At 49.1% G+C, this 27621-nt stretch overlaps 1 protein-coding gene across 1 annotated transcript; it reads left to right on the top strand.

The window, feature by feature from the left end:
* The first annotated feature begins 2519 nt into the window (after positions 1-2519).
* Positions 2520-26704, top strand: TRPV5 (transient receptor potential cation channel subfamily V member 5). The gene is made up of 15 exons (XM_069461780.1): positions 2520-2826; positions 5066-5163; positions 5323-5445; positions 5921-6058; positions 6344-6442; positions 6592-6767; positions 7220-7366; positions 9325-9537; positions 19196-19282; positions 19380-19456; positions 19714-19879; positions 20036-20102; positions 21828-22096; positions 25375-25481; positions 26164-26704. The coding sequence occupies exons 1-15, from the start codon at positions 2699-2701 to the stop codon at positions 26456-26458; spliced, it is 2190 nt and encodes a 729-aa protein (XP_069317881.1). The 5' UTR covers positions 2520-2698; the 3' UTR covers positions 26459-26704.
* The last annotated feature ends 917 nt before the right edge of the window (positions 26705-27621 follow it).

Raw genomic sequence — 27621 nt, 5'->3', positions numbered from 1 at the left:
ACTGACCACCACTATTTCCATTTCCTCACCACCACCCGCCCGGCTCCCAGTGTCAAAACAGATGCGTCCTTGCAGGAAACCAGGAATCCCTTCTTTTCTTATTACAAAAGTATAAAACAGAGAAAAGTATAAAATACAAAAAACGAAAAAAGCTAATCATTCCACCATCCAATGATAATCGCCGTCAAGGTTTTGAGGTATAGTATCTGAATCCTTTTCCTAGATGGCTGTGGCCACGTGGGGTGGGAGTGTATTTCTTAAACATTGAAATCCAGGCACTATTTTTTCTCCTCCTCCTTATCACATGGGAATAAGAGGTTGGCCCACTTTGGCACAAAGGGTCTCTGGGACCTGACAGTGAGGTGAGGTGGCCCCAGCCCAGTTCTCCTCCCGGGCACCCAGGAAGTGTCACAGACTCGCCCGTCATGGAGGGCGGGAGAGAGGTTTCTGTAGGTATCCTTTCTGCAGAAAGCTGGGAGAGGACTGAGAGGAAAGAGAGAGCAGAAAAGGAAGACTAGGGTGGTGATGTTGAGTGTCACAAAGAGGCAGGAGTGCGGGAAGGGACAGGCCAGGAGAGACTCCAAATCTCTGGTCTACTGGCCGGGACAGGTGGGACGGCTTGGTCTGTGCCCCTCCCTCTGGAGAGAGGGGTGAGGTGAGAAGGGCGAGAGGGTGAAGGCCTGGGGATGGGGGCCTGGGCGTCCGGCCCCTCCTCCCTCCTGGACCCACAGACAATGTCCTTGGTGGCCAGTCCCGGCACACCTGCTCTGTGCGGCTCTGACCGGGCCAGCCCCTTCCCACCCCACCCCCTCCAGGATCAGCTTTATGGGCTGCTGTTTCCTTGGCAGGTGCTCCCTTCCTGGGCCTGCCCCGCTTATCGGTGCATCTACAACCCCCACCTCAACCTTATCGCTCCCTCCATCTCCTTAGACTGGAAGTCATTCTGCGCTGCCCTGACCCCCGGCGAGGCACAAAAATGCCCCACAAGTTGAGCCCTCCCTCTCCTGGGTGAGAACATGGTTCTCCCTTGGGCACCTCCTCTTTCTTTCCTTATTTATTTTCCTTTCAAGTTTTGTCCTTCTCGAAAGGTTATTTACTCCATCCCTCAATCTCTGGGGCAGAGCTCTTACCACAAAAGAAGGGGGCAGTCCCCTGCCCACGAGGACCTGCAAGGGGAGGGGCCGGCGTACCTCACCCTATTCTCCCTCTTGCTAGACAAAAGGTTCCCGGGAAGCCACAAGGTCTGGAGAGTGACTTGGAGCTGAGATCCCCCTACAAAGCCAGTTCCAGCCTCGATACTAGCTGTGGGGCTTGGGGCCAACACCCCCTCGCTGCTGTGCAGTCTTCTCATTCAGAAAACAGAAAACCCCTCCCTGTTCCCGTTTTACCCATAGGTCTATTGAGTGACTGCAATTCGATAGCATTGATGTGAAAACAATCAGGAAGACAAGCGCAAGCTGTGGTATACAGGAGGCCCCCTCTTATCCTCAGGGGATACGTTCCAAGACACCCAGAGAGTGGCAGAAACCGAGATAGTACCCAACCCTGTAGATACTATGTTTTTTCCTATTCAAATATACCTGTGATAAAGTTTAATTTGTAAATTAGGCATAGCAAGAGATTAACAATAATAACAAAATGGAAAATTATAACAATATACTGTAAGTTATGCGAATGCGGTCTCCTCTCTAAGCATCTTAGTGCACCGTAGTCACCTATTTTCGAACTGCTGCTGACCTCAGGTAACTGAAATCTCAGGAAGCGGAACCGTGGAGATGGGGGACCAGTTAATGAAATGACATATCACTGTCTTATCTTTACACACTCCTCAGTGCTGTCTCATTTCTGGAAAGAGTCCCAAACATCGAATCCTGATATCTTTGTCCTCTGCCTTTGTTCTGCTCCTGCTGTTCAACCTCCACAGAAACACGGCCCCCGGGGGATTCTCTGAGCTGGGATTCTCTGAGCTGCCTCCGGGGTGTGTGAGAGCCCGCTCAGCCCCGCAGGCTCGAGGACAGAGATGACCAGGAGACCGGGGTACATGAAAGCTCTAAGAAGCAGCCTCGTGAGGCCACTGTGGAGGGGGGATGGGCAGGGCGTGAGCGCCATGACACCTGCTTTCCAGATGCTCCCATCAGACAGTGTGACTGTCACCCCAAGTTTGCAGGTTCGGAGACTGAGGCTGGGAAAGCTCACCTAACCGTTCGTAAGGAGTAAGAGCCAGGATTTAAATGAGGAACTGCCTGATTCCAGAGCTGGAGTCCTTCATGTCCTGCTCTCCCGCACCTGACTACGTACCTTGTTTGTGGACCCAGCCTCCAGGCTCTTCTCTGATCCCTTTCTGAATTCCTCTGCCCCACCCGTGGCCTCTCCCAGTCTCAGCCGCCCCAGCCCACTGCAAGGCACCTTCCCTTCCTTCTCTCAGGCGGCTCTTTCCCCTGGGCTCCAGCTCTATAAAGTGCCCCTTTCCCTCCGAGAAGAGCACCTCTCCCCAGGCAGGGCACCAGTCCCTCAGTGTGTGCTCACACACACGCTCCGCAGCCACACACTGCACACTGCATGCACAGGTCACGTGGGAGATACACTCATTCAGAGTCCCAACCCCAAACAGACCCCACCTCCTCCTCAGTCGCTGCCATCCGAGACCTGTTCCTTTCGTCACATTCCTGTAACCTGCCAGTGCCGGCGAGGAGAAGATATGGGGGCTAGTCCACCCAAGGCAAAAGGACCCTGGATCCAATCCCAGGGACTTCTGCTCCCCTGGCTGTTCAGAGAACAAGACTGGGACCAGCACCTGGACCAGGCTTACATGCTGCAACAGAAGAGGTAGGATGCCCACGGGCACTGGTGTCCCCATCGCCCTGGTCCTCAAGCCCTCTTGTGGGTCGCTTTCCTAATAGGCAGCCTAGAGTTCAGTGCCAGTCGCTTGGATGCACCCTTCCCTGCCAGCCCACCCACTGCAAAACCCCAGCCGGCCCCTCTTAGTGGTGGCGGCAGGTGGCTTTGAGTTGCATGGAGATACCTTGAGTGTAGACATGCTTCACAACCACATGCCACACACTGCGTGACAGGGCAGCATGACAGCCAAGGCTCTCACCCACCTGTATTGTGGAAGGGGGAGCGAGGGGACCAAACGGGACCAGATGAAGAAGCCGGTGTGTGGGGTGGGGTGGCAGGCAAGGGCAGACTGCTGGGGAAGGATGCGATCCCATCCTATGGGTGGTGGAAGAAAGAGAGGCATTACCGTAAGTTTGAATGAAGGCGATTGTGTGGGAAAGGGGGAGGTTTGTTCCTGACACCTGGAGCCAACCAGCTGAGGAGGGCAGCCCTGGTGACGTTGGAGATTCCTGAGTTCGATTCATCTACCTTTTGCAGAGCCTCGAGTCCACTGTGTGCAGTGGGGTGCTGGGTCCTGGGGGCAGGCAGGTTGAATGAGGCTTGCGTCTGCTCTGGGGAGCTCTCTGGGGAGCTCTCAGGGGAGCTCTCAGTTCCTGTGGGGTTCGCTTACCTGGGGATGGATCATTTCCTGGCTGAGCCTTGAGGTGCAGCCCCAGGAAGAGCAGTGGGGCAGGGACACATCCTTCAGCCTGGGGGTGGGGTGAGCAGACCTCAGCAGTACAGTCCCCCTCCCCCAACCCCTGTGCTAAGGAAGAGCCCCGTGCTTGGTGCAGCGCCCTGCTATCCTTGTCTTGAAATTCTTGAGCATTTTGAGCAGGGGTTCCTGCATGTGCAGTTTGCACTGGGCCTGCCCCAAGTGCCTCGAGCCCTCCCACTGGCAAGGCCCCATGCTTACCTCCCACCCCACCAGACCTGCAATGGGACTTTGGACCTCCCCACCCCCGCTTTAGAGTGGGACCCAGTGGTCCGACAGGGCCAGCAGAGGAGCAGTGGGACCAGGGGGCTGGGGAGGCAGGGGCTTTGTGTAGGGGCCTCAGGACAGGGGTGAACTTGGAATCCCAGCCGTGGCTACCCTGGGCTGGTCAGGGATACGTGGCTCCCTGGGACCGAGGCGCTGGGTGAGATGGGGCAGGGGGCTGACTGCTTGTTCCCCATCCTTCCCCTTTTGGGCACTTCCCAAAAACAGATCTAGCTAACCTTTAGATAAAATGCTTCTTTTTAAAATAAGACACTTTATACCCCTGGCTGCTGGGGCTATCGGAAGAGAACTTGGGTTGGGGACACCACAGCAACCACCGTCAGCCTGTCTGTTCCGGCTTTGCAGCCAGCACATCCCTGTGCCTAGCAGGACAGGCTCCGGCTTTTATCTCACGGTCAGTTCCCGTCTGGGCACAGGAGAAACTACGGTTAACTGAGAGAGGTCCCCGTGGGGGGAATATCTCAACCCACCTCTCTCACTGAGAAGCTCCAATAAACATGGTGTTTAGACCCTTGCACCCAAGGGTATAATACAAAATAAACAGAGTCCCCCTACCCCACCCCCACCTAAGGGTATAATACAAAATAAACAGATTCCCCTTACCACACCCTGGAGCTCCCTACCTCAGCAGGGTTGTGTATCTAAACAGCCCGAAGGAGTAGTCAGAACTTTAATAGCTCACAAATTCCACAGATTGGGAAAGATTTAACAGTCCTCCCTCCCTCTGTTCTGGTCTCTCAAACTCCCCTTGGCTAAAGAGAGCAGGTTCCGCTGCAGTCCCGGGAGCAGGAGCCTGATGGTGGTGCCCTCTGTCCCACTTGCTCCATCTGTGCAGCTCAGACGAACTCAGAGAGGCTTAGGACCTCTTCTCAGGGACTCTCAGACCACCCCTTCCAGATCCCAGGGCCCCTTCGCTTAGGAGCCAGGCTCTTCTATGAACTGCGCCCCACGCTGAGCTACCCGGCCCGGCCCGTGGGAGGCAGCAGGTGGTTCTCATTGCAGGGGAAGCCCCTGAGACTCTTGCCCGAGTCTGCCCTTGGTCACGTGAGCCCACTAGATGCCCCTCTCCAATCTGTCACTGCACACTGTGGGCCACGTCCATCTTAGATGGAGAATGTCTCTGATCCCCTCTGCTCCTGGCCTCATTCTGACCCTGTCTCTACCAAACTCCTGTTCACTTTCCCCCAGGATTCGAGAGTCTCCATTGCTTCAGGCAGCCAAGGAAAACGACCTGTTTGTCCTTAGGCAACTTATGCTGGACCCAACCTGTGACTTTCGACAAAGAGGTGGGATCTGGGTTTAAGGGGATGGAGGTGGGGGCAGAAGCACCTGCTCCCCTCACCCCCACCCCAGGTCGCAAGAACTTTCACAATGGGGCCTTAGAGGGTACACCTTTCTTGCTGGAGGCTGGGACGCATCTGACGTCCCGTCTTACTCCACTCCAGGAGCGCTGGGGGAGACGGCGCTGCACATCGCCGCTCTCTATGACAACCTGGAGGCCGCCGCGGTGCTGATGCAGGCCGCCCCAGATCTGGTCCATGAGCCCACCTTGTATGAGCCTCTTGTAGGTAAGCAGATGCTCATCGATTCTAGGTGCAAACGCTGAGGTGCAGGGTGTGCTGTCACCTCTTAAAAGGCGCCTCTGAAGGGTGGGCGGGGCGGAGTGAGGGAGTTGACCAGAGGAAAAAAGTCCTGGTCCTGGCTCTGAGCATCTGTGGCTTCTTTGGCCATTCAGTATTTCCTTTCAGTCCTCCCGTGGTCGCTGAAGGACCTGCCTGTGTTTCTTTCTCCCAGATCAACACAGGGTGATTGCATTTACAGCAGTGTCTCCCCCGCCCCTGCCGGCCCCCCAGTAGCTGAGGGGCAGGTGCGATGACCAGGGCCAGCCTGAAGGACTCACTGCCCTGACCCTGCCCAGCCGGGGGCAGAAGTCTAGCAAAAGACCTGTCAGGAACCTCCTGCCCTGGAGGCTGGAGGGTGTCGGGTCCTTGAGAGAATTGGGGACAGAGACAGACCCGTGACTGACAACTGCCTCTGTGCCAGGTCAGACTGCACTGCACATCGCTGTCGTGAACCAGAACGTGAACCTCGTGCGAGCCCTGCTGGCCCATGGGGCCAGCGTCTCTGCCAGAGCTACGGGTGCCGCCTTCCACCGCAGTCCCCGGAACCTCATCTACTTCGGTGAGAGCAGGGCGGGCTGGGAGGACAGGAGGCAGAGAGGTGGGCAAGGACAGACGGGGGCCCTGCCCTCGGCTCTGTCTGCCCAGCAGCCGGGATGGGCAGCCCTTCCAGGGCTCGATTAGGCCAGAGGCCAATTCCCCACAGCCCTTCCTCTGGTTCTGCCAGACACGTGTCCCCAAGACCCGGGCTGAGGTGTGGGGAGGAGGAGGCAGGCACTTGGGGGACACAGCCCATCCCATACTGCTGTGCTGTGCTCTCCTGCCACGGATCCCTCTGTGTCCCCAGGGGAGCACCCTTTGTCCTTTGCCGCCTGTGTGGGCAGCGAGGAGATCGTGCGGCTGCTCATTGAGCATGGAGCCGACATCCGGGCCCAGGACTCCCTGGGTAAGAGCTGGGGTGGGGAGGGGAGCTGGCTGCTGCCAGGGGGTGAGAGGAGGGGCTGGGACAGCCCCCAGGCCCACCCCAGGTGTGGATGGGGACATCAGGGACTCTAGGCCAGTGGCCCTGTGACACCCTGTCACGTCCTCCCCCAGGAAACACAGTGTTGCACATCCTCATCCTCCAGCCCAACAAAACCTTTGCCTGCCAGATGTACAACCTGCTGCTGTCCTACGATGGCCGTGGAGACCACCTGCAGCCCCTGGAGGCTGTGCCCAACCACCAGGGGCTCACCCCCTTCAAGCTGGCCGGAGTGGAGGGCAACACCGTGGTGAGGGACGCCCCCATGCCTGAGATGTCTTTCCAGTGACCCTCACCCTAACCTGCTTGTCCACGGCGCAAATAGATGTGAAGGAAGGGTCTTTCTAAGAAACCCTTTTCCTCCAAATCTCCCAAAGGGTGGTGGCCCCTTACTTCCTATCCCATCACTCAAACCTTCAGCCTCAAGTTCCCTTGCTCGGGAGGATTTGAGAATCTTGCCCTAGAGTGTCTGCTATGGAAACCCAAAGCTCTGCTCCCTTCACCTGTTTCTTCTTGCAGAGCTCTGTGGGGTTTGTGGGAAGGAAAGACGACAATAAAAGGCGAGGCTCGAAGCAGAGGTTTGCCAGTCGCCCACTTTGTGTCTACCCCAAGGAGTGGGAAACTGGCCTCGTCCAATCATGCCGTTCCCCCAGAGCAGCTTCTCACACTGTGACCCCCCAACTCACCCCTGTGCTCTCTCAGATGTTCCAGCACCTGATGCAGAAGCGGAAGCACATCCAGTGGACGTGTGGGCCGCTAACCTCCACCCTCTACGACCTCACGGAGATCGACTCCTGGGGAGAGGAGCTGTCCTTTCTGGAGCTCGTGGTCTCCTCCAGTAAACGGGAGGTATGGATGTCAAGGAGCACCACAGACTGTCATGGGAGGGAACTTGGTGTCCACTGGCTAGGATCCTGGGCGCCAGATACTCCCAGCCTTATACTAGATGGGGGTGGGAACAGTGTCCTGGGACCTGTGGGAAGAAGTGCAAGACACACTCCCTCTTGGGTCAGTGCCCTGTCAGCTCAGCCCTAGTCCCTTCTGCCTGCCTTTCTCATTCTGACATTTCAGATGAGGAACTCTCCAAATAAGAGTTGCTTCCTTTTATTCATTCATTCATTCAGCACGCCGAACACTTGCTGTATCTCAGGCATTGCACAGGGAACTGGGAATACAGAAATAAATGAAACAGTTCCTCTCAGTCCACTCCCTCAGGTCTTGGTCCCTGTCCTCAATAATTTTAATAGCGAACAACATACATTAGCACCACAATAAGGGTGTGTACTATGTACAGGGGCAGCAAAATTGAGGCAGGGTTAACTTGGCTTGGGTGGACCAGAGAAGTTGTTACAGAGGGCATGCTTGAGCATTTCTTCATGAAGAGTTGGGAGTCACCAGGAAGATGAGAAAAATGAGAGCTTTTTAGAGAAGGAGCAACACAGATCATTCCACAGTGCTGGATTGAGTGAGAGCAGGGAAAGGAAAATTTGTTGAAATCGGATAGAGAGGAGAAAATCCTGGCTCTCAGGAACCGCCACGAGAGTGGTAAGGTAGCGTTTCTGCTGTTTATCTGCCACCTGACAATTTACTGGGAAGCCTTGTAGAGCAATAAAACACGAATGACTATTGATACTAAGGAATAGTTGAGTGGCTAGTTTGTGTGATCTTCCTTGAAGAAGATCTGTTTCCTGGAAACAGGTGTGCTTTGGGTAGGATTTCTTAGGGATTAAAACTCTAATCCTTCTGTGTGGATTTTGCCACCACGGATCCTTGGTCTTCGATTTCAGCCAATTCTCGATATTCTCTTGTAGGTTTTATACTTGTCTTGGGTCATCTACTTTTCTCTTCCTTAAACTTTTTTTTATAGCCTCCTTTCATATGCCTGACTACCTGCACCTTTCATTCCATTGGAAAACTTCTACATTACGACAAAAATAGGGGCTCTCTGGCTGGGGCTTCTTCAGCTTCCTCCCCTGAACTGCCAAGCATGTCTCAAAACCGCCCACTGTCTCTCTCCTTCCCTCCAGCTTCAATGGAAAAGATACTCTTTCTGTTAATGGCTAATCCCTCTGCTGTGCTTTGAGTCTGCCTCTTCCTAATTTCTCAGATGCCTCCTCCCATCCATCACCCCCTCTCATTTGTACGTTTAACCTCTCATCGCCTGCCTATGTCAGAGCACCATCCGCTCTGGCTTAGATGATTGCCACATCCTACCACCTATAGCCTCTATTGCTTTTCTCCAGCCCAACGATACTTCTAGAGCAAATCTGACTACTTCTCTTCTTGAACTCCACAATTGCTTTCTGTTACACTTAGGAAAAAAAAAAAATTCAAGCTTCCTACCTTGAAGCACAAACTTCCTATCATAATGCACAAAGATCCAGCCCTTATCTACTTCACCTCTCATAGCTTCTGCCCACCACTTCTAGCAGGTTCTCCACATGTTCAACCACACCTCATCTGCAGATGGGTAGTGGCTGCTCATACCTTCCTGCCCTGGCAACTGCTACTACTTTACGGTGTGATCTTTCCCACCTCTCCCTTCACTCAGCTAGTGACGACTCATCCTTTAGATCCTCAGTGGTGCTACGCTGCCTTGTGCTTACTTCTGTGATCACCTACCTGTAGCACTAGCTCAAGCCTCGGCATACACTAGAAATTTAGTAGTTGTCTATCAAAGAAATGACTGAGTAACTGAGTGAATGCCGGCAGTGATGGCTACTGCCCTGCCCCTTCTGGGACCCTGTGGGAAACTCAACACCCCTCACTACGTGGTCACCCCAAGTGTCACTCTTCTTCCATGGCAGGCTCGCCAGATCCTGGAACAGACCCCGGTGAAGGAGCTGGTGAGCCTCAAGTGGAACAAATACGGGCGGCCGTACTTCTGCGTGCTGGGGGCCTTGTACCTGCTCTACATGGTCTGCTTCACCACGTGCTGTGTCTACCGCCCTCTCAAGTTCCGTGGCATCAACCGCACTAATTCTCGAGATAACACCATCCTCCAACAGAAACTACTACAGGTGATTTTTCTCTGCAGGGGCTGACAGGGAGTGGTGGCATGCGGTGATGGTGCAGGAGACCAGAGTGATGCTACCCAGGAAAGATGTCACTGCCTAGGCTCCAGCAGTTGCAGGCTCTTAAACTCTGGGTAGAAATTAGGAGTGAGATCAGGGGGCCAGAGAGGGGGGCTTAGTGTGTAAAAGAGCATTTGCCCAGGGAGCTGTGGATTTGCTCACACAAGCTTTGAAAAAGTGCTTGGTATTCACAACCCTGTCCTTTAGTGAAATTCCTTGTAATTTACAAAGAGAACCAGCCTTTTGCGGTGGGATGTTCAAGGGAAATGCTGTTGTTCCAGAGGAGAAAAGTGGTGCTCCCTGTCCATTTCTGAGTCTGTTTCTGGGTATCAGGGCAGCACAGATCCTGGCAGGCATCCTGTCCTGTGTGCTGTCAATGTGAGCCCATGGGAATGATGCATGAGTGGTCTGACCACCTATCAGATATGCTGCAGAGGGACACCTGGATTGGGTAGCAGGTTGAAGTCAATGTCCTCTGAGGTTTCTTTTACTGTTGTAGGCCTGCTGATCTGTGTTGTGGTGGCCAAGGGAGACCTGGGGTAGTGAGGAGGACTGGTTTGAGGTGTGGAGTAAATGCAAAGATTGTTGAAGGGAGCACACCCTGCTGTGTGTGTGCAAGAAAATGAGTAGACTCTAATGAGCACTCTGAACATATATATTCAACAAACATTCCTACATTTTGGGGGGGTTGACTCTTCATGGATTACTAAAATTTTTCTCCTGGTCAGCTAAAAATAGCCAAAAGGCAGTGTGAGCATGTGGGTAGAAAGCATACGATAGGGGAAGAAGAATTTTGCAAAGCAAGTGAGAGCTGGGTGACTGGAGATCTCTATCTATGCAGGATAGACCAGCCCTAATAAGTGTAGCTCAGTCTGGACTAGGAAAAGGGATAGTTTGGGTCAGAAAGAGAACATAAACTTCCTGTAGTCAAGAAACAAAAACCCTGGGTTGGGTTAGACCAAAGAAAGTGGTATGCACAGAGAAAGAACATGACAAAGGATCTCAGTGGACCCCAAGCTAAGCAAAAACACTCCATCTCTCCTGTTTCTATAATTGCCTATCTATCCATCTATCATCCATCTATCTACCTGTCTGTCTATCTATCTATCTATCTATCATCTATCTGTCTACCAATCTACAATGTGCTCATGTATCCACTTCCCTCACAAAGTAGGGTTTGCTGCCTGGGAAGACAAGCCTGTGTGTGTCATGGGGTGGCCGTGGGGCTCCTGGGGGAGGTTGTGTTCCATGCATCTCAGTCTGCGTGAAGGTTGTCCCTGGTGTGGAGACCACATAAGGGGAGTAAGGACATTTAGGAGATGGCCAAGTGGGATGGGAGAGTGACTAGAAGTGGAGAATATGTGCAAACATGAACGAGTTGGGGGTGTCTGGACTTTTCTAACACTCCTGGCCCTGTTTGCTCAGATGTGTTTTTCCCAAGCTTCCTTTGTCTCAAACTTACTTTCCGCATTTTTTTTTTTTTTTTTTTTTTTTTTGAGACAGAGTCTCGCTCTGTTGCCCAGGCTAGAGTGAGTGCCGTGGCATCAGCCTAGCTCACAGCAACCTCAAACTCCTGGGCTCAAGCGATCCTCCTGCCTCAGCCTCCCGAGTAGCTGGGACTACAGGCATGCGCCACCATGCCTGGCTAATTTTTTGTATATATATATTTTAGTTGTCCATATAATTTCTTTCTATTTTTAGTAGAGACGGGGTCTCACTCTTGCTCAGGCTGGTCTTGAACTCCTGACCTCGAGCGATCCACCCGCCTCGGCCTCCCAGAGTGCTAGGATTACAGGCGTGAGCCACCACGCCCGGCCTACTTTCCGCATTTAGAACACAGATGGTGTTCTAGCCCAAGAGTTGGGTGATGCTGAGCAATTGTTACCATGAAGTCTCCTTCTTGTGTGTCCCTTTCTCTTTGAGACAGGACTACTTATGCACAAACACATTTCTTTGACCCATATTGTCTAAATTATGTTTAAAAGTTCCCCTCCCTTTGCTTCAGGACTAGGAGGAACAAGATTAGAGCTGTGGCCTCTGTCCGGCCTTCTTTTCTCCTGTCCTCGTCCTTCCTTCCTCCTTGTTAGTGTTTTTACCCTTTTGCCTCCTGCTTAGGTGAAAGCCACGTTGGCCCAAATAGAAGACTCTGGACTTTCAAGTATTCTTTTCTTGGTGGGGAAGGGGGTGGGGAAGAGGGTTAAGACTGCTGCTATAAGGGATTTAGATAGCAAAAAACACTAATGAAATGTCCCTATTCTTTGGAGTAAACCCTTAAGCCTCCGTCCCGAGTTGATGGAATGTCTGTGTTCCTCTTATTCAGTAGTAAGTCAGTTTGGATTAGGTCAGGGGCTCCCAAACTTATCACCACCATTGGAATGATTCTGTTATCACCATGCACCAGATTTGGTGGGGTTTTTTTTTTTTTTTCTTTTAATAGGAAATTCTCTTTCTGTCCTACTTTTTATTACTTGAAAGTTTTAGAAAAATGGAAATGCCCAAATACAGTGTCTTGACTTGATGAATGCAATTGTTGACATGGTAGTTAGCCTGTGGAACTTTTTCTTGGATGAATGAATACATTAATATCCAATTATATTATATAAGTCTGGAAACACAGGGCTCTTAGTCACTGTACGACTTCCTCGGGGGATCTTTTGGGATCTGTGGAAATCACTGGGCTCCACAACCCCTAAGATGTCTTATCGTGGAACATCTGGGATTTTAGGAGAGCAGCCTAACAGCACCATCTCAGGACAGTTGAAATGAAAAAAAAAAAAAAACTCCTCTATTTCTATGAGGTAGAAAAACCTACACAAACGTTGACATAGGTAGACACGGAGTTACTTTATCTCTATCCAGTTTGGGAGATATCTTAGAGACTCTAAGGTGCCTCCTTGTTCAGTCATAAAAGCTCTGTTTTTCCAGGGTTTCCCAAGAACTGTATTAATTCGAAGTCATTTCCTATTTCCATTCATTCCTGCTTGGTTTAGGCAGAGCAGCATGCACTATAGTACTAGTTCTTTCAGGTGCCCAGCTGAGTAAAAAGTTCAAAGTCCCAGAGTTAAGCAGCTTGGGTTTTAGCCCTACCTCTGAAATTAAATAGTGGTTTGACCTTGGGCAAATCCTACCTCCTGCTAGACCTGTGGTTTTTAACCCAGCCTGCACATTAGAAACCTGGGAAGCTGGTAAAACAACTGGCTCCTAGGCTACACCCCAGGCCTAATAGGTCAGAGAGTTTGAAGCTGAGGCCCTGGACTTGGTATTTTAAAGAAACTCTTCCTCATGTTCAGCCAGGATTGAGAACCACTGGCTTCCATCTCTGAGCTGCGTTCATTCCCACCCACCCACTCTCAGGCCCAGCCCTCTGCTCATTTGGAGTCCTGGTGTGTTGTTTGGTCACAGGGCACTAATCTTCCGTCATCCCATCCCCTCCTTGTCTCTCAAAAAGGATTCCTTCAAGCTGTCCTTTGCTTTTTCCTTTCCCAGAAACATGTCACTAATTTCTTCATTAAACAATAGTTACTGAGAGCCTCGTAAAGGCTGAACGCTGTTCTAAGTGTTGGAAATTCAACAATCATCGTCTGTGCCAAACTCACGTGATCTCTGCCTTTCTGGAGTTTACAAACTGGTTTACGTTAATCAAATGATCATATGAATAGATATTGCATTATAACCTGTGATTGTTATCATTAACATTATATTTTCTTAGGCTAATAAAAAGGAAAGAGTGCTAAGAGACCTTATAACAAGGTCCATGTACTTCTGGGACGCCAGAGAAGGTGTCTGAAGAAGGTAACTGAGCTGAGATCTGGGAAAAAGTTCAAGGAAGAAAGAGAGCTCTAGGCAGAGAGGGTTCAGATTCAGAGCTTCTGAGGCAGGAAGAACCTTGCCAAGGGTTAGGGACTGAGAGGAGGTTCACCAGCACACAGGGAGACAGGGAGCTGGGGTGGGTGCCTCCAGGTGAGGTTGCACAGGCAGATCCTTCCCAAATTGTGCAGAGATTTTTCAGCCCTCGCTGAGGATTTTACTCCTTATCCCCAAGATAATGGGAGTGCAGAAGGACTTTAGACAAGGGAAGGACTTGACCAAGTTTTTGTTTTAGAAAAATGACTTTGCTCGCAGGGTGGAGAACATATGTGAGGAGACCAGTCAGGAGAGTATTACAGTTTAGCAAGCAAGAGAGCACTGGGGGGTTGGCCCAGGAATGTGAAGAGGAGATGCAGGTAAGGGGTTGGCATCAGGAGACTTAATGAAAGTAAAGTCATCTCTGCTGTGTGGTAGATTGGATGCAGAGGGAGGGAGGGGACAGTCTCAGGAAGGACAGGTCGGTTTTCATCCTTTTTAAATCATCTTCTTACCTGCCACAATCAGTGCTATCGATTTGTCTACATATCATCATTCCTTATAAGTTCTGCACAAGCCAAAGCACCACAGGAATTTGAAAAAGCAACTGGCCTACAACTCTACACAACTCTGTTCAGGGGTCCTACCAACCCCCCGTGGAACAAGCACAGCACATGAAAGACAGGGAAACAGATGAGGAACAGCATCACCGAGTGCTTACTACGTGCACTTTACGCGCATATTATCCACACCTTTGAGATCCTATTAAAATGTCATTTGATCCAGCAATCCCACTACTGGGCAACTACCCAAAGGACAAAAAGTCATTCTATAATAAAGACATCTGCACTCAAATGTTTATAGCCATACAATTCACAATTGCAAAGATGTGAAAACAACCCAAGTGCCCATCAATACATGAGTGAATTAATAAAATGTGGTACATGTATACCATGGAGTTCTACTCAGCCACGAAAAACAATGGTGAATTAGTACCTCTTGTATTATCCTGGATGGAGCTGGAGCCCATTCTTTGAAGTGAAGTATCATAAGACTGGAAAGACAAACACTGCATGTACTCACCATCATATTGGACATAACTGATCGACACTTATGTGCACACATGGAAGTAATATTCATCGGGTGTCGGGCAGGTGGGAGGGGGTGAGGGGATGGGTATATTCACACTAATATGTGCGGTGCACACTGTCTGTGGGATGGGTGTGCTTGTAGCTCTGGCTTAGGCAATGCAAAGGCAATATATGGAACCTAAATATTTGTACCCTCATAATATTCTGAAATTTAAAAATAAAAAAATTAAAAAAAGATGTAGATTCTGACAGGAAGGCTGGGGTGGGACCTGAGACTCCACATTCCTAACAAGCTGCCAGGGGAAGCTGATGTTGTGATTCTGTGGACCACGTTTTGGACGGCAAAGCACTATAGCATTTAATCCTCATGTTTAGCAAGTAAAAACAACTATCATACTTTAACAATGGTGAAGCTGAGGTTAAGAGAGGTTGAGTGCTTTGCAAAGACACTGGGCTAGCGAGGGCAGCACTGGGATTGGGTACAGGCTGCTTCCTTCAGAATCTTCCCCTTTAAATACCACGCAGAGCCCTTTCTCCCTCCAGAGTGATGTGTGGGATCCCAGTCTTCTCCCTCAGCCAGCCCGGGCTGCCACACTCACCTTTGCCACACACAACCCTTCCCAGTCAAAATGAGGGGCACTGAGTACGGGGGGTGGGGGGGAGGTCGAGATATGGAAGGACTCCCGCCCCTGGCTACTGAGCTGCTGGCTAGTCTAGCTTTGAGAATTAGCACTATTATTTTTTCATGTGGTTAATCTATTGGCAATCGGGGAAAGTCATAATTCTGTGGGAATGGGTAAGGACACCTCCAAAGAGAGTGAAAATTCCCCGAGTCAGTCCTCCTGAGGAAATGCAGAGATTAGGACACGAAATTGACCGTTGGAAAGTAGCCTTACTTGCATGGGAACCAGAAGATGTCCCTCTGTTTGTGGCCCAGTGGTTCTCAACTTGGTGTGCTTATGAGAAACACCTACAGAGCTTTTTTAGAAAATGTCGGGTCCCTGATCCAAACTAACCCAGGGTTGGCCTGGACATGTGTGTTGTGACAGAGTCTTCCCAGTTGGTTCTGATGGGCAGCCCTGGTTAGGAATGCAGGCCCAGTTCAGAGAACCCGAGTAACTCTTCAATGAGAGCCAGCAGAGCTTTTTCTGGGAACATCACTCCTTTGCAAGTCTGGGATTGTGGGGAGGAAAAAGAAGGTCTAGGGCCAGGCTGACAACTGGTTCACAACTTGTTCTGGGGTCCTCCCACTCCTGTCAGGGTTGACACAGGGTGCACAGTGGCCATTGTGCCCAGGCTCTGCCATGCCCACCCGCTCTAGGCATTTTCTTCAAGACAATGAACTCAGCCAGCTGGGAAGTGAGGGCAATCTCATTAGGTCAATTCTCAATGAAGTATAAATAGCCAACTTGCGCAGGGGATTTGGTTGTTGACGACTCCTGAAATTCCAAGCCATGTAGTGATGTAAAAAATTCCAGTCATTGTTCAAGATATTTATTTTTAAAGGGGTGGGTTGTAGTATTTTCTCAGTGCATCATTAGCCAGGCCTGCTTAGCCGACCTTGAGCTAAGAATCTGGAAATCTCAGAAAAGCCCTGTTAGTTGTGATCCTTTCCTCCTTTTCCCCCAGATAGGTCTCCCCAATCCCACTTCCTTTTTTTAATTTCACAATATTATGGGGGTACAAACATTTTGGTTACATAAATTGCTTTTGTACAGTTCGAGCCGAAGTTGTGTGTCCATCACCCACATAGTGTGCATTGTGCCTGTTGGGTGTGAATTTACCCTTCCCCTCTTCCCTCCTCCCTTCTTCTTGATTTCCAATGAGTGTTATTTCCAAATGTGCACATTAAGTGCTGATTGTTTAGTTCCCAATTTAATGGTAAGTACATGTGGTGTTTGTTTTTCCATTCTTGTGAGACTTCACTTAGAAGAATGGTCTCCAGTTCCATCCAGGTTATTACAAAAGGTAACAAAGTAGCCAGGTTTAAGGGAGAAGACCCCCAGGCATGGGGGTTGGAGGGTAGAAGCAGCTACCCAAGGCAGTCAGATCCCAGGCAGAGCTGAAGCAAATGCTCGGGGTTTCTGGACGCCTTGGTTACTAACTGGTGAATTTGTGCAGGGGAATACCTTCTCCTAAAGCAATCTGTTGAACAAGAAAAGAAGAGTTGGTGAAGGGAAGCCCCAGCAGGGGAGTTTGGGGACCCAAACTGGCCCCAACACTCCTGGTTCCCTCAGGTTTCATGTTTCCATCTTCTGAGGGACTAGCTGGTGCCACTCCTGCGCTGGCCTCTAGGGGCACTCTGGTCTTCACAGCTCTCCTGGCCAACGTGTGTGCAATTCCTTTTCCTTTTGAGCCAGGAAAAAGGTTGGTAGGATTCTTGAAGACATGCTCAACTAAGAAACAAAGTTTTAAAAAGAATTAAGAAATGTTGTACAGGCACATATATGGCACATATGCAGTTATCTTATTTCTATATTTAATATTTTTTCTTAAGTATTGCATTTGTTATTTATCCTCCTACTTACTACCTGACCTGAAGAAGACCTGGCATGTTTGACAATAAAAGACAGATGCTATAGGAACATTAAGATAAAAAAAAAGAGGGTGGGTGCGGTGGCTCACACCTGTAATCCTAGCACTGTGGGAGGGTCACTTGAGGCCAAGAGCTGGAGACCAGCCTGAGTAACATAGAGAGACCCTGTCTCTACCCAAAACAGAGTGGTGGTGCATGCCTGTGTCCCTGCTTCTTGGGAGGCTGAGGCAGGAGGATCGCTTGAGCCCAGGAGTTTGAAGTTGCAGTGAGCTGTGATAATGCCACTGTACTCTACCCAGGGCGACAGAGCAAGACCTTGTCTAAAAAAAAAAAAAAAAGAAAAGAAAAGAAACAAAAGAAAAGGAAAGAAAAAGAAGAAGAAGAACACAGTCCATGAACTGAATTTCAGGAGAGAGCAGAGGAAAGTCAAAGATAGTTGCTAGAACTGAAGACCAAAAAAAGAACTCTGAAATTTCTTGGATGCAAGCAAAAAGGGACATTTTCCATTACATGGTAAAATACAATTTACCATTTCTCAAGAGAGACAGACGTCAAAAGTTTACAGAACATAAAATTTTTTAAACCAAAAAAAAAAAAAAAATGGTGACTGATGTCTGGTCACAGGTTGTTAGATCACAGAATTCTCCAGGCACATAGACAGCAGCTCCTTTCCTAGCCTCTCTCCCTCTCTTAGTCCCGTATACTTACACCTGAAACATTTGTACCACCTGTTGGCACACCTGATCCTACTCTTCTGTTCGGGCCATATCCTTGGCTTCTTCTGAGCTGAGTCCCACTGGCAGCCGCGGGGCCCATGGTGAGGGCCTTCTCACACCGTAGACCACCTCCCGCCACACGGGATCTCTTCCTACTTTACAAGCTCTGCCTCTCACTGGACTGGTGAGTGTGCTGCCGCAGTAGCTGGTGGAGGGAGGCTGTCAGGTTCCGGTTTGTTAGCAGAGCCCGGGGGATTGCTGCTCCTCAGGCCTGAGGAGGGCTCACATTCTCCCTAGTGCAAATCATCAGCTTTGGGGCTGGCCCCAGGGACTTTCACCTCCTTTCTTGGGTGTGGTATTTGGAGATGTGACCTTGGAAAACAGAATTCCCCAAAGCCTAAAGGCTACTTGAATGTGTTGAAATTATTTGTACAATTTCATGTGGAAATTGTCTATGTATGAACACAATTTTCAAGAAAGAGGGTTCATGGTCTTTATTATATGCTTAGGTGGGCTCATAACTTCAAGAAAGTTAAGGATCATGAATGTAGAATTCTATCATTACCTCTGCGTAACATTGCAGAGTCTTACTGAGAAGTAACGTGCAATGAAGTACGATGGTCTTTGTTCCACCTTGACACTGGGACCATACCTTCTACACCTACTGCTCAGGACAGGCAGGGACCCTTCCTCAAAGCTAAAATCCATACAGTGTTCCTAGCCCCTTTTCTGTCCTTTTCTATATTGCCAAATCATAACAAAACACCAGTAAATATATCTATAGTGCTCTGTGATTTATAAAGTCCATCCAAATGCATCACTAATTTGATAGTCACAGTAACTGCGGAAGGTGAGCATTGTCGTCTCCCTTTCACAGAAGTGAAACCTCAAGTTCAGAGATAGTCAATGGCTGGTTCAAGTTCTCACTGGAGGTACTACGTTCTGGGCCCATGCTGGACCCTGAATTCTGTGATATGTTTACAGTGTATTCACCCCTTTGGGGAGCCAGGATGAGATTGGAAAAGCCGGACTTTCTGCATAGCTGAAACTGTCCCAAGCCACTAAAATCTTTTCCTGTTGGTTTAGCCTTCTTAACTCAACACTCTGAAATGTGTTCTCAGCTGCTTAGTAAACACATCATAAATGACTGCTTACAGCATGTATAGAAAAGCTGATTTTGCTGGATGGTGCTCAAGTCATTAGCATATGCAAGATGTATTAGACCTCGGATGTATATGCTCATGTCCTGGTCAGAGTTAGCCACAGCGGCATACGCAGTGGGGGTAGGGGAGATGCTGGTGGTAAGGGGAGCTTTTCTTTACGTTGGATAGACCTTGGCAGCTTTAGACCACTTGCCCAAAAGGATGGGACTCTCCGCCCATCAGAAAGCACTTCTTGTTCCGAATTTCCTCCCATAGGAGGCCTACGTGACGCATCAGGATATAATCCGGCTGGTGGGGGAGCTGGTGAGCGTCCTTGGGGGCCTGATCATCCTGCTCCTAGAGGTGAGATGCAGGGGGGACCCAGGCCAAGGCCACCCACCTGTGGCCCAGACTGAGCTGCAGTCCATATTGTCTTTTCGTTTTACCGGCCTCTCCCCAGATCCCAGACATCTTCAGGGTCGGTGCCTCTCGCTATTTTGGACAGACGATTCTCGGGGGGCCTTTCCATGTCATCATGTGAGTGTCCCCTCATTCCAGCCCCTACCTTTTCTCACCACATCAGCTCCAGGGCTCTTGCTCACTCTCTGGGATCTAGACTTCAGGTGACTCTCACTGCAGGGATTTCTCTCCGGTGCGCTTGCACGTGTGACTGCATGTGCGTTTTAGGTGTAAAGCTTATGTGTGTGGGTACCACCCAAGTCACCGCTGTGCTGTGGGGGACCTGGGATACTCCCAGCCCCTCTCTCACTGCCCCATTCCCTGCTCTCCCCCAGCATCACCTACGCCTTCATGGTGCTGGTGACCATGGTGATGCGGCTCACCAACACCGACGGGGAGGTGGTGCCCATGTCCCTGGCCCTGGTGCTGGGCTGGTGCAGCGTCATGTACTTTGCCCGAGGATTCCAGATGCTGGGCCCCTTCACCATCATGATCCAGAAGGTCAGTGCCTCCCATCGCCGGGTCCTTGCCCGACAGAGGGATGGGGGCAGATACAGAGAGGGACTATGGGGACCTTCTGATCTGCTAGCAATAGCTGCTCAGAGACAGTGGAGAAGGGATCACCCCAACCCGCCTCACCTTTTCTGTTTCCTGCAGATGATTTTTGGAGACCTGATGCGTTTCTGCTGGCTCATGGCTGTGGTTATACTGGGCTTTGCCTCAGGTAAGTCACTCTTCCCTCCTCCACTAGATCATCAGATCCACGTCTCCGGACAGTTCCTGCTCACTCTTGCCCTCAGTTCTCATTTGCACTCCATTTTGCTTTTTTTTTTTTTCTATTGGAAAGTGAGTTTAAAAGCACACTCATATTCATAAGATGAGGGCCACTTGGGTTGGCCTGGAATGTAGACCCGCGTGTTCAGGGCCAATAACTCTCACATTGATTAACCGCCCTGCCAGACCTTTAGAGGAGAATTAAGGACCTTAGGAGAGAGAGACATTAAACAAGAAAGACTGGCCAGTCATGGCCCTCAGAAAACTCTGTGGCAGACAGAGACGGTGCAATAGAACCAAAGCATCAATAACACAGGACACGCTCTTTGTATGTTGTCAGTTAATGCTGAGAGAAAAGGAAAGAAAAAGGGGGTGGCAAAAAACAGTTTGGAGGGCCTGAAGAGTGACAGAGGGGATGGGAAAAGAAGAGTTGTGAGAGAGGCTGGGAGAACAGGGACAAGCGGGGACTCCGTCAAGGCGTCAAAGCGCAGTGAGGGGAAGAGTGCCTGGGGAGATCAGGCAGAGACAGCCAAGGGAAGGGAGAGGGACTGTGAGTGCACAGAAAAGAGTCCCTAAGGAGAGGCGGGAAGAGGAGCCAGGTCCCAGCTGAAGGCCTGCAACTCAGTTCGATCCTGGATGCTGGATGTCTGCAGCTGGTCTCCCTCAGACAAGGAAAGATGCCGGTGAGCTTTGAGGACGCCCAAACTCTAAAAAGCCATGACTCCGTACAGAGGACCCTATTATTGTCCTCAGGAATTTTCCATTCAATAGGGGTTCCCACAAAACCGTAGGTGAGAAAAATCCACCAAGATCTGAAATGTGAACAGGCGAAGCCCTGGCAGCCTGCCTGTGTGGAGCACTGCACTTCCCTGGGTCCTCAACCCGCTCTTTCTCTCCACTCCCTCCCCGTCCACACCCGCACAAACTCAGATTACAAAATGAGGTAACTGGGAACAGTTTTCTGTAGATGTTCTATACCTAGAATTCCCTAAACTATCCCTTTTTAAGCATTGTACTTGCTTTCTTTTTAAATAAATAAGGAAGCAATGCTTAATCACAGACCCTATTTCTGCTCTTGGGGTCGCCTTGTTTGAGTTTCAGTTCTCCATACAGATGGGAGCCTTGTAAAATGTCTTGTACTGTCACAGGTTCCAGGACGCCCACTGGCACCCAATAGGCTATGCAATGAGCAGGGATAACTTCTCCATGAGGGTCCAGGTTCACCAAGGGAATCTCAGGGTGAGGGATGGTTATCTAGAGTCCAGCAGGATAAAAAATGAGCTCCTCTTTTAGCCTTTTCATGTATTCTGTTCTTTAAAATTGTTGGAGATTCCATGCATTTTTGCAATAACTTGCATTTTAAGTATTTGGTTTTCTGAAATGTATAAACCAGTTAGGTGACTTATTAATATCCATACAAACATACACAGACATAATTTTTTTTTGCTAAATGGCTGAGTATTACCATTACCATTCCCCAGAATGATGAACTTAGTCATAGGACACCTTAGGGTTAGCCAGTTCCACAGATAACTACATGTATGGGTGTGTGATTGCATAAGCATGTGAGTTTGTGGAGCTGTGTATTTCAGAGGTAGAATGAAGGCTAGCCAGGCCCATGCTTATTGTGATAACTCCATTTCCCAACTCCATGCCCTCTTCCTGGGCGGAGCAGCGTTCTATATCATTTTCCAGACAGAGGACCCAACCAATCTGGGGGAATTCTATGACTACCCCATGGCGTTGTTCAGCACCTTCGAGCTTTTCCTCACCATCATTGATGCACCCGCCAACTACGAAGTGAACTTGCCCTTCATGTTTGGCATCGTCAACTTTGCTTTTGCCATCATCGCCACACTGCTTATGCTCAACCTGTTCATCGCCATGATGGGTGACACACACTGGAGGGTGGCCCAGGAGCGGGACGAGCTCTGGAGAGCCCAGGTGAGTTCATCAGTGTTAGTCTTGCTAAGCGGCAGAGGATGGAGAGAAATACCAAAGCAGGAATTGTTATGGTGGACCATGCTTAGGAGAATCGCAGAACAGCCCAGGGGATCGGTCACCTCAACAGAGGTTTATATAAGTCTGAGAACCTGAAGTATGTGTGGATGGATGTAGGGGACAGACGGAGGATAAAATAGAGGATGGAGGTGAGAGGTGGGGCTATTGATCACAGGTGAAGAGTAGATACAGGAGTCATCCTTGAGTCCAGTGGGAACTAAAAACTGTCTTTACTCTTGAATATTCTAGTTTTTCACTTGGACCTTATCTTTTATTTGCTTCTATACATCCTGTTTCTCTATGATCCTTTCTTTGTATCATCATAGACTAATAAAATATTAGAATTGAATGTGACCCTAATGCCCATCAAGGTGACCTCCTATTCAACATAATAATCATTTATTGGTCAGAGGGTCATTCAATATCTTCTTTAATGCTGATTAGGACCTTATTATCTTGTAGAATTGGGTAAGGGTTAGGAGGAGGGAGTTTTTCCATATTTTTAAAGATTTTGTTATTAGAAACATCCATGTTGCCTTGAGTTGAAGCCTGTCTTCCTATGATGCCAGTCTTTGGCCCCAGTTTTTTCCTCTCATATAACATAGAACACATTCTTTCATATGAGCACCATGCAAATACTTGAATATAACCATCATTTATCCCCTCAGACATTTTATTCACATAACAATTATCATTTAGGGCCTGTTATATACTGGGAAATATCTAAAAGCTTGGGATAGAACTATAAACACAACAGATATGATCTGTGCCCTCATGGTACTGACGGTTTAGTTGGAAGGGCAGACATTAAGCAAGTGACTTCACAGAAAGCTGTAAAATTACAGCCACAAAAGTGTCATAGAGAAGCACAAGGTGTTAAGAAGAGGATGCAACAGAGGACTCTGGCTGGCAAGTTAGAAAATGCTTTCCTGAGGGAGTAACGTTTGAAATGAGACCCTAAAGATGAGTCATAGTTAGCTGGTTAAGAGGAATGAGGATTGGGGTGGGAGGGGATGGGTGTATACATACATAATGAGTGCGATGTGCACCATCTGGGGGATGGACACACTTGAAGCTCTGATTCGGGGGGGGGGGGCGGGGAGGCAAGGACAATATTCGTAACCTAAACTTTTATACCCCCATAATATGCTGAAATAAAAAAACAATTAAAAAATAAAATAATAAAAGAAGCCGGTGAAACCAGACTTCCTACTGAGCAATTTGACTCGGAGTCTGGGCTCCTAATCCCTGGGCATACTGCTCCTCAAAGACATGCTCTCTTACCAGAAAAGGCAAGCAGCCTTTAACTGCTTTATAGCAAGTGTCTTTTTTTTTTTTTAGTGGCCAAATAAAATTTTATTAGTGTATTAAAAAAAAAAAAGAGGAATGAGGAGAAAGGATGGAAGTCGAGGTTTATACCAATTAGGACTCTTGACTACAGCAAAGACAACTAAACTGAAACAGATTTTTTTGTTGTTGTTTTTTAAGTAGGGGGAGGAGGATGTGTTAGTCCTCATAAGTAGAAAGTTTAGAGAATTAGACTAGCTTTAGGGATGCCTGGCCAGAACACAGATCCCCATTCACTCATTACATCAGTGTTTCTCTCTTCTGCTCTCTTTTAAGGCAAGCTCTCTCAACATGTTTGGGAAGTAGCTTCTAGAAGCTACAAACCCCAAAAGGAATGAGCATGTGCATTGCATTGCACAGTTCCAAGGGCCCCGTTCACATTATCTTCTGTGAGGCTTCTGATGCTGTCAGTGCTGCAGGCTTAAAAGAATAAAAAAAGAAATCTTTCCCCAGCAAATTCATTCTAAGCACCAACTCATTGGAACGAGTTTGTGTCATATGTACATCTTGAACTTAAGGGAAGACCAAGGGCTGGAGAGTGGTGGTGTAGGTGGGGGAGATGAGGCTTGGGGAGAATAGACTAATTCATTGGGATTGTGTGAAGCCCAGTCTACTCTGACCCGTGGGCTGAGAGTGAGGAAGGAGCAGTTCCCCAAAGGAAAGATATGTTCTGTCACCAGAGGAAGGAGGGGGCTGATGGGTGGCCCAGGAAGAACAATAAACATACTTGTCAAGGGAAAGAAGAAGACCTATTCAGGGCAAGAGAACAAAATGACTGGAAATCCTGAGACAGGAAGGAGCTTGGTGCAACTAAGAGAGGGAGAGAAGTGTGGAGGAATGAGAAAGACAGGGAGTGGGAAAACATGGGGTGGAGAATTTGCTATTGTAAGGAGTGCCAGCTCCTTCAATTAATAAATTTTGCTGGTCCCAGCATATTCTGATTGTACTTTTTTGTTCATGCTCTAATAGGTCACAGTCCCTTCGAAACTAGAATGGCCCCGCTCTGAATGGAGCAATGCAATAGACGGAGGGGCCATGCCTTTCCTTGCTTTGCACACAACACTGTTAAAAGCACATAAAATTGAGTCAGGTCTTTTAGAAAATAGACAGCCGGCCCTCATTAAGGTTATGATCAACTAGAACCCCTGCATCTTTGTTACATGACTCACTTACTTAAGCTTCTTATTTGTAAACGAGTGACCTTAGACTTGGTTTTCTCAAATTTCATGTTCTTGGTTTTAGACCAGCATTCCACCCTGGTGAAATCATTTCATATTGCTTCCACCACTTCACATATTACATTTACCTCCCAGTTTTGTGTCACAGGCATATTTGATAAGCTTGTTTTCTGTATTTCATCTAAGCAATTAATGAGGGCTGAGCAAAGGACAAAAAATGTGACGTACATGCTACTAGAAATTTCCCTGCCAGGTTTGCAGTTATTAATCAACCTTCTCCTTCATAAGATATGGATATTTAATTTGCTGAAAATGCCCTGAACAGTAGCAGCATTATCACCCCCAAGGTCACAGAGATTCTATTTAATCATTGTATTTAAATCAAGATAATTGTTTTATGGCTTTTCTATGAATAAGGAATTGAGATTATTTTGGAGTGACTCACTTTCTGTGAATCTGAACAGGAATGTAAGGTGTAAGGGTCACTATTTTATTCAAAAGACTCCTAAAAAAAAAAACCTCTCTCTCTTTTCTTGAAGAGTGAAGCAGGTGCCTCCTGCAGGCCAGGGGTGGATACATGGCTGTCCTCACCAGCGACCTCTAGCGTCCTCATCTCACAGGTTCCCTTTGTCGGGGGCCTCCGTGTTTTTCTGAACCTTGTGGCTCTGAGTTTTTCCTCCACCTCTCTTCTTCTAGGTGGTGGCCACCACGGTGATGCTGGAGAGGAAGATGCCGCGCTTCCTGTGGCCGCGCTCTGGGATCTGCGGGTTCCACTATGGGCTGGGGGACCGCTGGTTCCTGCGGTGAGTGGCGGTGTGCATGTGTGTGTGTGTGTGTGTGTGTGTGTGTGCGTGTACGTGAGAGTGTGAGAGAGAAACCGCAGATGTGTACGCGGCCATGGGAGCCAGGGCGACCAGAGATATCTGAGCCTGTCTTGGGGACGGTGCTGGAGCTGAGGTGGAGGCGTAACAAGGGTGCTGTGTGCACCTCAGGGCGGGGAAGTGTGGAAGGTTATGCACGTGTGTCCAGGCGCAGAAGTGAGCACGGGTCACCCAGCTTGCTTGCGTCTTGTTCCTGCCTGACCTGACTCCCGTTCTCGCAGGCTGTGCCTTGGGTCTAACTTTCTCTTCTTACTCCACCCCCATCTCCTGACGGGACTCTCCTCTCCCCTCACATCTACTTCCGGAAGAGCATCTCCTTATCCTTGTGACTCTTAACTGGTTCTATTTTCTCTTTTGCTTGCCCACATACTGGCGCGCGCACAGACAGTCCTGCGACCCTCCAAACCTCTTTCATCTCCATCCCAGGCTCGTGGCCACTCCATTACCCCTTCCCTTCACTTGGTCTTAGATGTCTTCCTGCCTCAGCTCCGGGCCCTTCTTTCCTCTTTCCTCGCGATCGGTCGTGTTTTCTGAGTGTTCGCCTGCGCTTTTCCCCATGTCCCACGTCGCCCCATGGCGACTGAGCCTTCCCTGTTCCCACCAGGGTGGAGAACCACCACGCCCAGAACGCCCTGCGCGTGCTGCGCTACGTGGAGGCCTTCAAGGGCCCAGACAAGGAGGATGGGCAGGAGCAGTTTTCTGAGAAGCAGCCCTCCGTAGCTGAGAGTGGGACCCTGGCTAGAGCCTCCCTGGCCCTGCCTACTCCCTCCCTGTCCCGGACCACATCCCGCAGCAGCAGTCACCGGGGCTGGGAGATCCTTCGTCGAAACACCCTGGGACACGTGAATCTCGGCCTGGACGTTGCTGAGGGGGACGGAGAGGAGGTCTACCGTCTATGACTGGCATGCCCGTCACTCTTGACCTGACTCCAGCTGGGCCCCGGGGCGGGGGCAGACAGGGAGACACCTGCCTGTGCAAGTGTCTAACTTTCATGCCTGTCAATCGTTGGGGGGTGTGGACAGAATACTTCCTAAAGGGCCAGGTCTCGCCCTTCACATCAGCATTTCTGGAGATGGGCGATGGGCATGCATTGTCCCACATATTTTCTGGGTTCTTGGAAGTCCCACATCTTGGGAAGAGGAGGTACTACTGGAAAGTGGTCTGCTGCGAGGCCTGCCTCAATGTGGGAAGAGCCAGGCGTGGCACAGAAGTTGTGGCCCTTCCTTTTTTCCTAACCCCCTGCAGGACTCTCTCTCCACTTAGCAACCAAACCCCAACCACAAAAACTGCAATAAAAAAAGATTTCTTACCCTTGCCTTTTTTAATTTTTATTTTTATTGTGGCGAAATACATGTCACATAAAGTTTACCCTTTAAACCATTTTTGGATGTACAATTCAGTGGCATTAAGTGGATTCACATTGTTGTGCAACCATCACCATTATTCATCTGCGGAACTTTTTCATCATCCTAAACTGAAGCGCTTACACTCATTAGACGGTAGCTCCCCTACTCTTCCCTCCCCGACCCTAAGTACCAATATTCTACTTCCTGTTTGTGTGTCTGACTACTCTAGGCACCTTACACAAGTGGGACCCTGCAATTTTAGTCCTATTGTGTCTCGCTTATGTCACTTAGCGCAATGTTCTCTAAGTTCATCCATATCATAGCAGGTATCAGAATTTCATTCCTTTTTACAGCCAGATGATATTGTATTGACTGTATATGCCACATTTTATTTATCCATTGATGAAAACTTGATTTTCTTTCTCTTTTGGCTATATTGTGACTAGTGCTGCTATGAACATGGGTGCACAAGTCTCTGTTTTCAATTATTTTGGATGTATACCTAGAAAAGGAATTGGTGGATCGTATGTCAATTTTGTGTCTAACGTTTTGAAGACCCACCATACTGTTTTTTATCGCAGGCTTCACTATTTTACATTCCCTTGTAATGAATGTGAAGTGGTATCTTATTGAAATTTGATTTGCCTTTCCCTAAAGACTAACAATATTGAAAATCTTTGCATTCAGTGATGTATTGGACATTTACATATCTTCTG

Source organism: Eulemur rufifrons, chromosome 29 (assembly GCF_041146395.1).
Source record: "Eulemur rufifrons isolate Redbay chromosome 29, OSU_ERuf_1, whole genome shotgun sequence".
Taxonomy (NCBI): Eukaryota; Metazoa; Chordata; class Mammalia; order Primates; family Lemuridae; genus Eulemur; species Eulemur rufifrons.
Note: the sequence above shows the minus strand (reverse complement) of the source record. Positions and strands in the feature narration are given on the sequence as shown.